Below are 13,475 nucleotides of genomic sequence, written 5' to 3'. Positions count from 1 at the left end.
GTGCTACTTGTATTTTTTTCTAAATGCTTGCATCAGTTGTCCAATTGGAGAAGACTGTAGTTTATCTATTTGCATGTGTCGCCAAGTGCTTGCTCACGGGGGGAACGTTTAGGTCTCTGTATATAAGTAGCAGCAGAGTACAGTCTAGACCTACTCTATTTAAAAAGTGACCTGAGATGACATTTGTTGTGAAGTGGCGCTATAAAAATAAAATTGAATTAAACTGGACTGAAATTAATTTGAATTTGCTGCAGTGAGTTGAGCTCTCGGGGGCAACACAGCAAAACAATCTTGCATCATTCAGAATTACTGACCCTTTCACACGCAGCCAAGCGGATGATCGTATCTGTCTCAGGAAGGAAATTAAAATGACAACGTATCAACAGCTCAAGTTTAAGAAATACCTGCAGAATTACTCATCTGCTCACTGCTCAGGACCTGCTGGTGGAATATCAAACCAGGAATTCACAGGTTAGAGGTTTTTACCTATAAAAATTACAGCTAAGTTAAGAACTAGATACAATTACTAATTACCTGGTAAAAAAATGTAATCTGTAACCTAATTCAAGTATGACAATATTAACGTAACTTTCCATTGTAAGCTTGATGGCTACTATCAAGCTCAATTACATTTCATAGTTGGTGCTTTTAATTAAAAAAAGCCCATCAGGCAGTTATTTGTGTACTTCCAGCGTAGATGTGTCAACATTGTGTAAAAGGGAAGTAAGCAGAGATAAACTAAGGTGTGAAAAATATGTCTGATCTGCTTGATATCAAATGTCAGCTCTTCTCCCCAGCAGCTAAGTGTTTCAGTGCTGGCTGTGAGGATGAGACACTTTTTGGTCCGTGCACTGGGGTTATTCTGTAAGTACATTATTAATTGTATGTCGGAAAATGTTTGTAGTGAGAAGAACAGTTATGATACCTATACACAGTGTAACTATAGTTGCCAGTATGTGTGTTTATCCCTTTAATAGTTTGGTCAATTTGGTAATGTCTAATGAAGCATCAATCTTTATTTTAGTGCAGAACATACTCCTCTATGGACACGCTAAAGGTAATGGCACAATTTCCTTTCTTTATTGCTTTTCTGTTTATTTACTTAAAGGTCCAGTGTGTAGGATTCGGTGGCATCTAGCAGTAAAGTTTCAGATTGCAACTAACTTAACCCTGCTGGTGAAGTGGTGAAGTGATCACGAAACCCTACAATGGTTGTAGACAGGGCTGTTAAACTTATTTTCTCTCTACACACTTGAAAGGCGAGCAGTTATTCAGTTGGTTGTAATCTGCAACTTGTGTGCAAGATGCCACTAAATCTTACACACTACGCACTTTTTAATATGAATCTCAATGAAATTTGGTCATATATTGCAGAAAGTCAGCTTTACTATAGCTGAAAATTTCTTACCACTTGTAAAGCTTAGCAGACTGTGTAATCAACAGAACTATGCTGTTAAGGATAAACTCTTATATAAATATTAAAAATGAGAGATAAAAGGCAGGTATTTGCTTAACACACTATCAATTATAGGAGGCTTTCAGAAAAAACCCTCTCATAATGTAATATAATGAGTTTGGTACTTTGGTAAACACTGCCTGAACAACATTGAAAACAACACTGTCAAACTTCTTCAATATGAACAGTGACAAACAAGGCTGTTGTGACGCTACAACCCAACTGGCCAAACATATACACAGGAGAGACAATTACCCTCAGATGTGAGATAAAGAATGGAGGAGACACTGAGTGGGAGTATGAATGGACAGCGACCATCTTATCGCTCCCAAATAAAAATGAAGTTAGGATTACTGCACTTCACAACGAAGACTTCAGATGTATGGGCAGAAACAAAACCCAACAGCAGCCTTCGACAATGTGGAGTGATGCCTTCAAATTGTTAGTACATGACAGTAAGTCACATTATCTTAAATGTACATAATATATTTACATATTTTAAGATAAATAATAAGATAGTATTTTAAGAAAATATGATCTATGAATAAAAATGCTCTGATTCTGACGTTCACACATTCTGAAAAAGAAATATCACTCTCCAACAGATAAACCTCAGCCTGAAATCACTGTGTCTCCATTCTGGCTGAGTCCTGGAGACTCTGTAACTCTGAACTGTGAGGTTGAACATCCATCTGCAGGATGGAGGTTCTACTGGTATAAGACTGTTCCCCTAAAAAAAAAGGGGAAAAAATGGACCTACTGCAGGATGCCGCTACATGAACGCCCCAACGGGACTGCACAAGATTCCTACATCGTTCATGGGCAGACACACACAACACCATATGTGTGCAGAGCTGGAAGAGGAGACCCAATGTATTACACTCAGTATAGTGACAGGAGCTTCGTCTGGTCCGGTCAGTTTGTTTCTTGCTTTGTTTCTTACACATATTTATTTTACATGATGGTGTTCAGCGTCATGTAAAGTATTGACTTTAGTAAGTGCTTGACCTCACTGCACATGCCAGCATCAGGTAAATGTTTTTTAAATCCACTCCAGAATGACAGCGACAAATCATTCTGCTTAACTGCAGATTCAATTAAATGATAAAATGTTTTACCAGAAAAAGAGGAACTCAAAGTCACATTTGATTGTTGATTGGGTATCCATTCTATATCACGGTCAACTACATTCTGTTACACCACCACTATAAATACAGCGAGTGTTGTTTTTAAAAAAGTGCAATCACTTTTTGCTTGCCACTGCCCTGTCTCACTGTGAGACAAGCTGCAGAGGTAACATAGTCTCGCTCTCTCTTTGGTACCCAACCCTAGTGGTTAGTCACTCTCCTCCTGTCCTCTGAACTTCCACGTTACACACTACACAGCCACGACGCAAACAATTTCTGTTACATTATGCTGGGACTGAGGGTTCTAGCAGTATTTGAGGGTGTTGTTACCCTTTAAAAATTTAGCTGTGGCTAATTCAGTTTTACATTTTACCAAAAGCTGAGGAGAATCTTTAAAATATTCCAACCTCATGAAAATGAATAAAACTTAAACCTAACTTAAAAGTTATTTCATTGAAACTTCCATCTCTTCTATAGTAACATTTCAACAAAAATACAGTGAACTATCATTTAGTAGTTACATTCAGCATGTCACATGCAAAAATGTCTGTAAAGGTTGTTGAATATTTACCTTCACATAAAGACCAATATTTCAAAAATTCAAAGGATTCAACACAAGTAAAAGGTTCATTTCCACTATGTTGTCCTAAATTGTAAAACATTTTGCTTGGATTGACTCAACATTATGTCTTATTTTTCAGATTTTAACTCAGCGGCGTCTCTCACAGTGAATCCTGACAGAGTGCAATACTTCTTCTCTGAGTCTGTCTCCTTGAACTGTGGAGGAAACTCCACAGAGTGGAGAGTGATGAGGTCTATTGAAAGAGAGACAGCAAACCAGTGTTCTACCTGGGGAAAAGTGACTGGACCCACATGCAACATCAACTTGTTACTAAATTTTGATGCAGTGTACTGGTGCGAGTCTGGATCAGGAGACTTCAGCAATGCTGTCAACATCACTGTATTGTGTACGTTTCATTATACATTTCTGCAGGGTTTCATATACCAAGGCATTTCATGGCAGGAACGACAATCACAGCATTTTGATGTAAATGACTGATTCCATTGTATACGTCAACAATTAAATTCTGATGCAAAAAACTAAGAAGCATAGGATCCACAGCATCATTCAACAAATTTGCATTAGATAAACACACTTTCTTCTGCTGCAGTTAGTAACATGCATGATTTTTGGAACAGGAGAATCAGTAATTGATATGTTTCAAGTACATACTGTTTTAATAATACAGTTTCTCTCTGCAGCAAACAAAAGGCCTGAAAGCCTTTCAATTCTTATGTTTCTGTTCCTTGGGTTCCTGACTGGAGTTTTGTTAATTATTTCCCTGCTCTTGCTGTATAGCTGCATAAAGGGTGAGAATGTGCAAAAACGTAAAGTTACTGGGAAGACATTTAGCAAAAAACTAAACAATAACGATCTTTGTTTTGTTTTTTTACAGAACCTTGCAGTGAGAGGTTTGTTCAGTGCTGTCTTCTCTCATCTTTAGCATAACAGCAATACTTTAATGTTTCTTGTTAAATTTACTCCAATTCCCATTCATTTTAGATCCATTCATTTTAGACGTACCCAGTTTCAGTGCACCAGTCGGGATGAACAGGTCAACCAGGTTGAAGTTCAACAGCAAGTATACTCCTCGCTTCTTGAAGGTCAGCTTTCACAACTGTTTCTAATATCATTGCTGGTTTTTAATGCCACAATCGTATATGGATATTATTTTAACCTTGCTCTCCAACAGCACACCCTCTGCTGCAGGTTTAATACATTTAATCAAACCAGTGGTTAAAATGTTGCCCTTTGATATGAATGTTATAGAGATGAAGTGACTAATTTGACTTTGTCTTGACCCGTTAGGGGATGTCTGTATCTACGAAACAATCAAGGGTTCAGAAGACACTGGAAATGGTACGTTTCATATAATAGAACCATTTTTGTAACAAACTGAATGAAATTGAAAACATACACAAGCTAAAGAATACAGGGATTGCACATCTCGTTCTAGGTAAGTATGCAGTTCAGTTCACTGGTTATTTGTGTCACCTCAAAAAATTAATCTGTGCACCAGGCACAGATTAATTTTTTGAGGTGTCTGCGTGAGTGTGAGGACACGGTACGAGGCTATACACATTTCCAACACCGTAACCCCCATCAATTCAGCGCAGAAGTATAAAGCAGGCTTAAGAGCGACTATAACTTTTGTTTTGTTCTAGAAGCCATTACATTTGTCAACTGTCACAATACAAGAAATGGTCAGTTTACCTTGTATAGACTGATAGATGCCCCTGCTCTTTTGACCATATCCTAATCTTTGTGTATGTCTTCTAATATTGCCATTTTTGTATTTCTACATTAATTTTGATTTGAATAAAGTTGTGTCCAGTCATGCTGACCATGCTGTTTTTGAAACTTTTTTAACTATGATTTTTTTTGTTCCAGGTCCATAAGGAGAAGTCCATCATCAACAAAACAAGTGACGCACTGATGACAACATAAAAAACTGCACATTTTACAAATGCTCTTCAAATTTCTTAGTGCGTTCTCTCTTAGTACAAATCCCTCCTGTGCAGTTCAATAAGAGATCATATCAAATATTTACATAATGTGGAATTAACCCCCTATTGGTCTCAGCACAAACTGCAGAACTGCTGCGGCATTTGAGCTGTAAAGGTCCATTAACCTGCTTACAACAGTAACAATAACATGATGTGAAAAGGAATAAAATATCTAATGTTGGTCCAGCGTTTTGAGGACAGACTGCTCACTTACTGCTGTGTTTTGCTGCAGAGGTTCACTTTATCACTTGCTGTGGTTGAGTGATCATATCTGAAAATTGAATTTTATCAAAAGTGGGAAAATCTACAGTCTGTAAATTGGATTCTTTCTTTTTCCTAGTACAGCCCAACTTTGTGATTTTACGCTGATGACACAGGAGTATTTTAAGGTAAACAAAGTCAGGGATGGACAACAACTATTTCATTTTTAGATTTAACTGTAACTGTAAATATGTCCTTTTATAACTGTGCATTGTCATGGAGTGAAAATGTACTCTTGTCATTTGTACATTTAAAAGCTTGGTCTTTAATATGCAGCAAGAATATGTAAACTTTTAACCAAGCTGCAAACATTGTTTTTTACACTGAAGCAATTTCTCATGCCTGCACATTTAAACTATCATCCACTTGGTGGCGCCCTGCAGCTTTACTTTACTTCAAAGGTTACTGTGGTCAGATATCTTTGCTGCTGCATCTGTGAGTGCATGAATGATGCATTTTTAATTCATTATGTTTAATTTGTTTAATTATGTAATGTTATTGTATATTACTTAATAAAGAAAGTAAATTAGTTTTCATTCATTTGGTTAAATAATGTTACCTGTTGTTCTCTTTGTTTAAAAGTGTATGTATGTTTTCTAGTAAATACCCATGAGTAGTCATAATAACATTAAGTTTCTTCTTTAACTTAATACTTTAAGTAGTAGCAATAGCTCCTGTATGTGTAAATATTTATTTAAAAAAAGATAGGCACTTTTAAATGTATCTTCTTAATGTTTCAGTTCTTCTAAAGAATATGATGAGGTGGTTTCTGCAATTTGACCAGTGTTATTTTTACTGGATCTCTTTGCAAACTATAGTAATGTTACACTTTCTTGGTTTCACCAAGTCCTTCCTGTCAGCTGGTCAGTTGATCTTGCTCAGCACCCAATGCAACAACTATATGAGCCAATTTAAAAAGAATGTATGAAATAAAAAATAGTGTTAGAAATATGTACAGTACCTGCTATATGAAACCTTCTGAGAAAAACAAACAACAGTCTCTCTACATTAATATACACACATACCGTTTCTTAGGGTAAAATTACTTCAATGCAAAATATCTAACTAATCATATCTTATTCAAATCTAATCTGTTAAACTTTTTATCAGGCCTGACCAAACAGAATGTTGTGCTTACTGTCTCACTTTCCACCCCTTCCGTTCTTTTCTATCTAATTCATTAGAGCAGAGTTTCATAGACCAGAAGAGGAAACAGACTTTGTTCCTCTCAGAGATGGATGGTGGTTGCTTCGGATACTCTATCGGTTTCTTTACATGTGGTACTCTGCTGCTGCTGCTTGGAGCCCCCCTCCATGGTATGTATACCTCTGGTAGAGGTATTTGTCTGGCTGTTGCATTTTTGCATGAGCATAGAATTACACAGCTCAAGTTTGTTGTTCATTTCCTACATTTCCTGGATGTTTGCCTATCATCTGTATCACGTGTGTTTAGAATCACAGAAAAGCTTACAAAGTTGATTGTATTTTCAAATGTTGTTTTTATTGCATTTCTTTATCTTGTGTAATGATTGTCTGTGTTTAACTTAACTAACCCTGTGGTTAAGATATGAGTGTGAGATATTTGTTCAACAAAACATATGTGAAAATGGTTTGTTATACTGGGTGTGGTGAAAACCTAACAAACACTATACAAAGAGATAATCTGCTGTCACGATTACAGATCCTTCTTGTTCATCTTCATGACCATTGTCTTCAGGATTTCTGAACAGTCTCCCTGATATAAACAACACACTGAGCTTTAATCACACACTCAATCAAATCAAAGAATCAATAACTAATGGTGCAACAACTGTAAGCGAGCGTACCCTTTGGATCAAACTAGTACCTCAAGCCTGGGAAGTGATCTGTTTTTGTATTTACTTTATATACAATGCAGCAAAAGATAGACAATGGTCTTTAAAGAATTATTTACAGAGAAACCGCCTCTGCCCAAAACAAGGTTCAATGAGAGTAGTGACTCATCTACCAATCAGAAAGAATGACACCCAGAATAACAAACCTATATAAAGAGGGAGCCGACTGTGCTCCGGGTACCTGATCCAGCGGAGCTTTCGAGTGAAGCAGATCGGACCCACAGTTGTGTTGTTTACTTGTTCTCTCAAATAAAAGAAGTTGAGGACAACAATTCCTTTAATGTCCTTTCTTCGAACAAAGAACATGACATGATGAAGGGGTAACTTGATACCTGAATGAAAAGCAATGTTTCACTAAACTAAAAAATAACAGCAGTTGTATAACTTTATATACTACTTTGTGTAACTAGGGAAACGTATATGTCATGGTTAAAGTGGTGACTATTGGCAGGAGGAGATAGGACACAAACAAATGCAGAAGGAAGACATTTTGTTTTCTGGTGACAAGTCACGTCATGATCTTATATACTCATATATTTTGCATTATGTCATATGTTATACATTGTCATGTCGTCTTGTCATTCATGTAATGGTGTCATAATACATAATTTACGCCATTTCCTGTCTTTGTTATGTCATGTCATGTATGTTGGTATTAAATAAAAGTTTTTTATATCATTCTATCCACTGCTTTGCTACTTTATGTTGAGTATATAAACACGTACTATTATACTTTGCATATTAGTCCTAGAGGCTGTGGTTACAAGACATTTGGTCCTTTTTATCTCCCATATTAAAGACAGTCTGCCCAATGTTAAGAGACAAATTTGACAGTGATTTTTCATACTCACTCACTGTTTGTGTTTACTTTTGTGTTTCAGATGTGGAGGCTTCCAGTTGTCAACGTGTCATCATCCATAAAAAAGTTGGAGACACGGTGGAGTTTTCATCATGCTTACCGACTGAAGGGGTCACCAGTGCAAACTGGAAATATGGAGGGTTAGACATCACAAACAACGATAAGATTTATCCTCAAAACCAGTTCCAGGGCAGATTAGAACTAAACCCCACAAACTTTAGTTTAACAGTCAGAAGACTGACTCTCCAAGATTCTGGTGATTTCAGTTTTCTATCAGAGGTGGATGACAAAGATCAGAGGCCAACAGTCGTCATCACTCTGCAAGTTCATGGTAAGGTTTTTGACAAACTTAAAAAAGAGAGAGTTAAAATGCAGTGAGCTTACCTCTGTAGACCGCTCCAGTCCACTCCTCATCTGCGGCTAGCAGCTCAATGCGGCATTAGCTGCTACAAGCAATGTCAACTGTCAGCAGCCATGTTGCATTGTGGGTAATGTAGGAAGAAGGAAGTATGGAATACAAAAGATATTTCTGCTTGAGTGCAACGCTCTGTGGTTTCAATGTCCTATTTGCTATTTTAAAAGCAATAATGGGGACAGGAAGTTTTGTCACTATGTTCCTCCACCATTATTATTGTCTCTCTCTCTCTCTCTCTCTCTCTCTCTCTCTCTCCCTCTCCCTCTCTCTCTCTCTCTCTCTACTGCCTCAATAGATCTCATAACTAAGCAGCCCATCCTCACCATCAACTCCACTTGGCACACCTTGACCAACTCATGTACAGTTTTCCTGGAGTGCAAAGCAACCTCTGACAGCAGTGCCAACTACAACTGGACCGTAAGGAACCAAACCCTAAGTGGCCCCAGGCTGCAATACACCATCAGGGCACAGGACGGAGACACCAAATTCACTTGCACAAGTTACAATATTGTCAGCGAGAAGTCGGCATCCAAAATAGTGAACTGCAGCAACAACCTACAAGAACCAGGTATGTGAAGAGAAGAGGAATTATGAATTTATTGCTTTAATTTATGTGTATCTTTTGGTGCAGCGTGTACATATTTTGAATGTAGTTTATTAGCGTCATTAATGTTGGGTCCAGTTCTGTGAGGGTGTCCATCATTCTGTTTAGTTTAATCCACCACACAGTTGGTTGAATAAACATTTATTTTAAGTTGTATTACTGCATTTTAATTCTCACGGAAGTCTGGGATCTGAGCATGTTAAGGACATATCTGCTGGGAATTAGCTTTTAATCATAAACATTACATTTTCAAAGAATACATTGCTACCCACCTTTTACAGGAGTAGGAGTGACTACATTGTGTTCACAAAAACCTGCAAAAAAGTGAAGTATTAACTTCCCACTTTAAGCAGTGCTTCCTTTTAGCTTCTGTGTGCTAGGCTAAAATGACATTTGAAAATAAAGATTTGAAAATAAATACTGTATCATAAAACGTGGCCAGGACAGACATAAATGTCTCATACTGATAAAACCTGCACCTTAAAACAGTAACAATAGCAACTGTCTCCTGTGTTGTGGGTTAAAGACAATCCTGCACAGATGATCAGAAATGTGGATAGTGTTAGAATCATACAGGGATATGAGTCATCTTCCTGTTGTGCAAATGTTTCAAATACTCTCATTGATATAAATATACATGTATGTGTCTAATGTGTTTCATTATGTATTGTACATACTCTATTGGAAGTTATTTTTAAGGTTTAACACTCAGTAGACTCTTGTTCCTCCTTATCTGTCATTGATCTGCTTGCTCATGCAATTCATAAGAAACAAACTTAACTTTCTTTTTTAGTTTATTGATACTAATTAATTCTTTTTGCAGTGTCTAGCTCCTCAACAATTGTGCCATTGATTATTGGGCCAGTTATTGGAATTTTACTGATTATTCTGTTCCCACTTCTTTGGTACATAAAGTCTGAGGGTAAGTCCTCTTGCTGATAACACTCACAATCACTAAATGATTCTGCAATGGTTACATTTGCAACACAAAAACCATGTTACATTTTTATTTTTCACAGGTCTATGTTGTAACAGGTTGGGACTCTTTCATCTACAACTTAACAGAAGCAAAATATCATATATGTCCTTAATTCATTTTTTATTTTGACTGGTTTTAGTAAAATTCTATAACATACATTTTTAACCACATGTTTCAGGCTCACCACTCAGTCTCAGATGGTCAACCAAGATGAAACTCAACAGCAGGTGTACTCCTCTCTCCTCCATGGTCAGTCTTCCATCAAATCTTGTTTGCACAACTAACTAAAACACAACTTTTAAAGGTTACAAAATTCACTGCCACTAGATGTCGTACTAGATCTCAGAACTAAAATGTGCCCAACAGGCTCCGTTCTCTGCTCAGGACACCATTAATCCACTATATGTTTACAAATAGTTTTTTGCTGCTTTTTTAATGTTTCAAATTGAGTGGAGGAATCATCACAATAACCTTTAACCCCTTAACACCATCAGCGGGTTTTTGAAAGAAAGGTGAAAAAAAATACTAAAAGAAAGGGATTGTACATATTTTAGTGCATTCACAAAACATTCATTAATATGACCTTGTATTGATTATCTCTGACTTATAGGGGATGGTTCTGTTTATGAAACAATAAGAGGTTCTGAAGATGCTGGAACAGGTATAGTATAAACATTGATCACCTTAGAGCTTTTTCATAACATAACTTAAAATCCAAGTAATCATAACATTCCTATTTCAGGTGGACAACCAAACCAATACAGGAATGTGACATCTCCAATCAGCAGCAAGGAGAGTAAGTAATATGAGACTTAAAATGAATGCAAAATATGCATAAAAGTAACATGTTTGCAGATCAGAATTTAAAAGCAAAAACTCAAAGATGGGGTATTGAGGGCACATATTTTTGCCACTAAAGAGATTTGGGTGCACAGCATTTCTCAAAACTTTAATCATACTGTATTCCCTGTGGTTTTATCACTGTCTAAATGTGGCGATCACAGCAACACTTCTCTGTAAGAGGAAGTATAAAGATGAGTTACACCCAGCCAAACTGGCCAATAGTGTCGTGGCTTATTTCATCTCTGCTAGCCAGTATCTAGATATGAGAACTGAGGTCAGCAGGTGGTAAGATATTCTTTAAAAACTAGTAATTAGTACATAAAATATTAGAAAAATGAAAATAAATGCCAAATAAGAGCATCTTCCAAGATGTAAATATATTTACATACGTCTGTTAGAAATGTGAAAATATGAATGTGCAGCATTCTTAAAACTATTCGCTGTAGTGTTAACACTGTCTAAATGTGGCTATGACAGCAACACTTGTCTAGAAGGGGAACTGTGAAGATGAGTTACACCCACTCATTCTGACTAACGGTGTCTAAACCTTTTCCAATCAGTGTCTCTATCTCTATGTGCTTTAATACTGGACACACATTTATTAGGTTAAAAAACTGCATATGGCTTAATCTTATCTTCCATTTTGAAGTCTGTTTTTGTAGCCTCCTAAGTAAAACATCTCAAATCTTAAAGCATTTTCAAAGAGTATCTTAATAGCATGCTGAACTGCATCGTTTTGCTTCCTCTTCTGGTTAAAATGGTAAAGCCTGTTTCACCTCTGACCAAGCCCAGTTTCCAGGATGTGTGTGGTTAGATATGATCAGAAATGTGTTCACTGTCTAAGGGGTCCTTAAGTACAATGATCATTTCTTTATTTTTCAGTTCCAGGTCAATAAAGAGAAGTGCATCATCTGTAAAACAAGAGAAACGCAGAGGACATCATGAAAAAACATGTTATCTTTTATATTTTATAGTGTTATAAGCAGACAGAAATACCGAATGTTGTCTGTACTTTATCTTACAATCATACACAGTAATTTTCTCAGGTATGCATGTTTCCATTTTTAGCCACTTGGTGGTGCTACGTGGTTTTCCTTTCAGAAACTCAAACCACTAAGCAGGGTCTTGTGGTTAAATATCATTGGAGATGCATCAGTGAGTGCATGCATGAGGCATAACTTAATGCATGAGCATGTTTAATGTGATCAACTAATATCATTGGATAAGAGTGTTTTTAGAATTATTTTCAACAATTTGAAAAATGTTGAAAAAATTGGTTTTCCTCCATCCATGCAAACAGTGTCACACATAATTTCCTTTTGACTTCTTAAATACTATGTACGTTTGTTGTATGAAACTATGTATGTTTCTTGTGAGTATTGTTATTACGTTAAGATTAATTGTTTTATGTCAGTAAATCATTTCATCTCAACAATTAATGACCTGCCCTAACTTGGTAGAAATATAATTGTGAAATTAAAGAATATACACTTTTATACTCATATGGTTCGTATATCAGAGTTTTTTTAAAGGATATGAAGGGTCACACTGTTTCATCATTGGTTCTGCTCCGTTAATGACTCACTGACCAGCATCGTTTTACTGACACTGTATCACTTCTCTTTTCAAAAGAAATGTCGGAAAACTGTGACACTTCAGGGTTTCACCAAGTAAATGGGCCGCTGGTCAGCTGATCTTTCCAAAGGGTATGTCCAAAGGGACAACTTGAGAATGAAAGTAAAGAGATTTTTAAAATTGAAACTACTGCGACAGAGAGGAGAATGGGAGTGCCCTCTGTATGAAAAGTTCCTAAAAAATAAGTTGACATGTGTAATCCACTGGATGAACATGATTTTGCAGGAATCACTTCAAACCAGTCAAATCATTTTAGATAGTCTACTTTTTATTGGAAAGGATAAATGCTAAATGCTAACGTAAGTGTGCTAAAAATGCTCAGAATGACAATGCTAACATGCTGATGTTTAGCAGGGAAACTTTACCGTGTTCACCATAGCACTAAACACAGAAGCGGAGGCTGATGAGAAATACAATTCAAGGATCACCTTAACTGACATTATAGGTTTTCATATAGAAATGTGTGTTTTTTGACCTGTCATCATATATTTATCCTATGAGAACCATCAATCCCGCTATCAGAGCAATTTAACCAGTAGTTGTTGAAATAATTTAACTACTTTAAAGCAAAGCAGTGCAAAAATGTAGCTACGAACTACTAACTATTAACTAATTCTACTTCTATTGGATTTATAGCTGAGCTAGGGAGACTCAAAACAAGTAGTCGGCAAAATACAGAGGAAAATAAAGGCAAAAAGCCCCCAAAAATAATACGGAGGAATGGTGCCACGTCAGGACAGTATGACACACAATTTAGTTGCCGAAATGTGGGAAGTGGGTGTGTAATGACTACACAATTGTATATTTAGGTTACGTTTGGCCTACTCATTTCCATATCATTTAAAATCAAAGCCA

The 13,475-nt window shown here is 36.6% G+C and overlaps 2 protein-coding genes across 2 annotated transcripts; both read left to right on the top strand.

The window, feature by feature from the left end:
* Positions 1-442: 442 nt before the first annotated feature.
* Positions 443-5,858, top strand: LOC127364352 (high affinity immunoglobulin gamma Fc receptor I-like). Its single transcript, XM_051401806.1, has 11 exons — positions 443-471; positions 801-864; positions 1,025-1,057; positions 1,645-1,911; positions 2,062-2,370; positions 3,285-3,551; positions 3,847-3,954; positions 4,041-4,056; positions 4,148-4,248; positions 4,454-4,504; positions 5,036-5,858. Exons 2-11 carry the CDS (start codon positions 828-830, stop codon positions 5,041-5,043), a joined length of 1,197 nt encoding a protein of 398 aa, XP_051257766.1. The 5' UTR covers positions 443-471; positions 801-827; the 3' UTR covers positions 5,044-5,858.
* Positions 5,859-6,596: 738 nt separating this feature from the next.
* LOC127364353 (signaling lymphocytic activation molecule-like) lies at positions 6,597-12,489 on the top strand. Its single transcript, XM_051401808.1, has 9 exons — positions 6,597-6,728; positions 8,167-8,475; positions 8,855-9,127; positions 9,987-10,085; positions 10,183-10,198; positions 10,321-10,391; positions 10,753-10,803; positions 10,885-10,938; positions 11,868-12,489. Exons 1-9 carry the CDS (start codon positions 6,647-6,649, stop codon positions 11,879-11,881), a joined length of 969 nt encoding a protein of 322 aa, XP_051257768.1. The 5' UTR covers positions 6,597-6,646; the 3' UTR covers positions 11,882-12,489.
* Positions 12,490-13,475: the final 986 nt, after the last annotated feature.

The sequence above is a fragment of the Dicentrarchus labrax genome, unplaced genomic scaffold (assembly GCF_905237075.1).
Source record: "Dicentrarchus labrax unplaced genomic scaffold, dlabrax2021, whole genome shotgun sequence".
Lineage (NCBI taxonomy): Eukaryota > Metazoa > Chordata > Actinopteri > Moronidae > Dicentrarchus > Dicentrarchus labrax.
The sequence above is the reverse complement of the archived record's forward strand: the minus strand, read 5'-3'. Positions and strand labels throughout refer to the sequence as shown.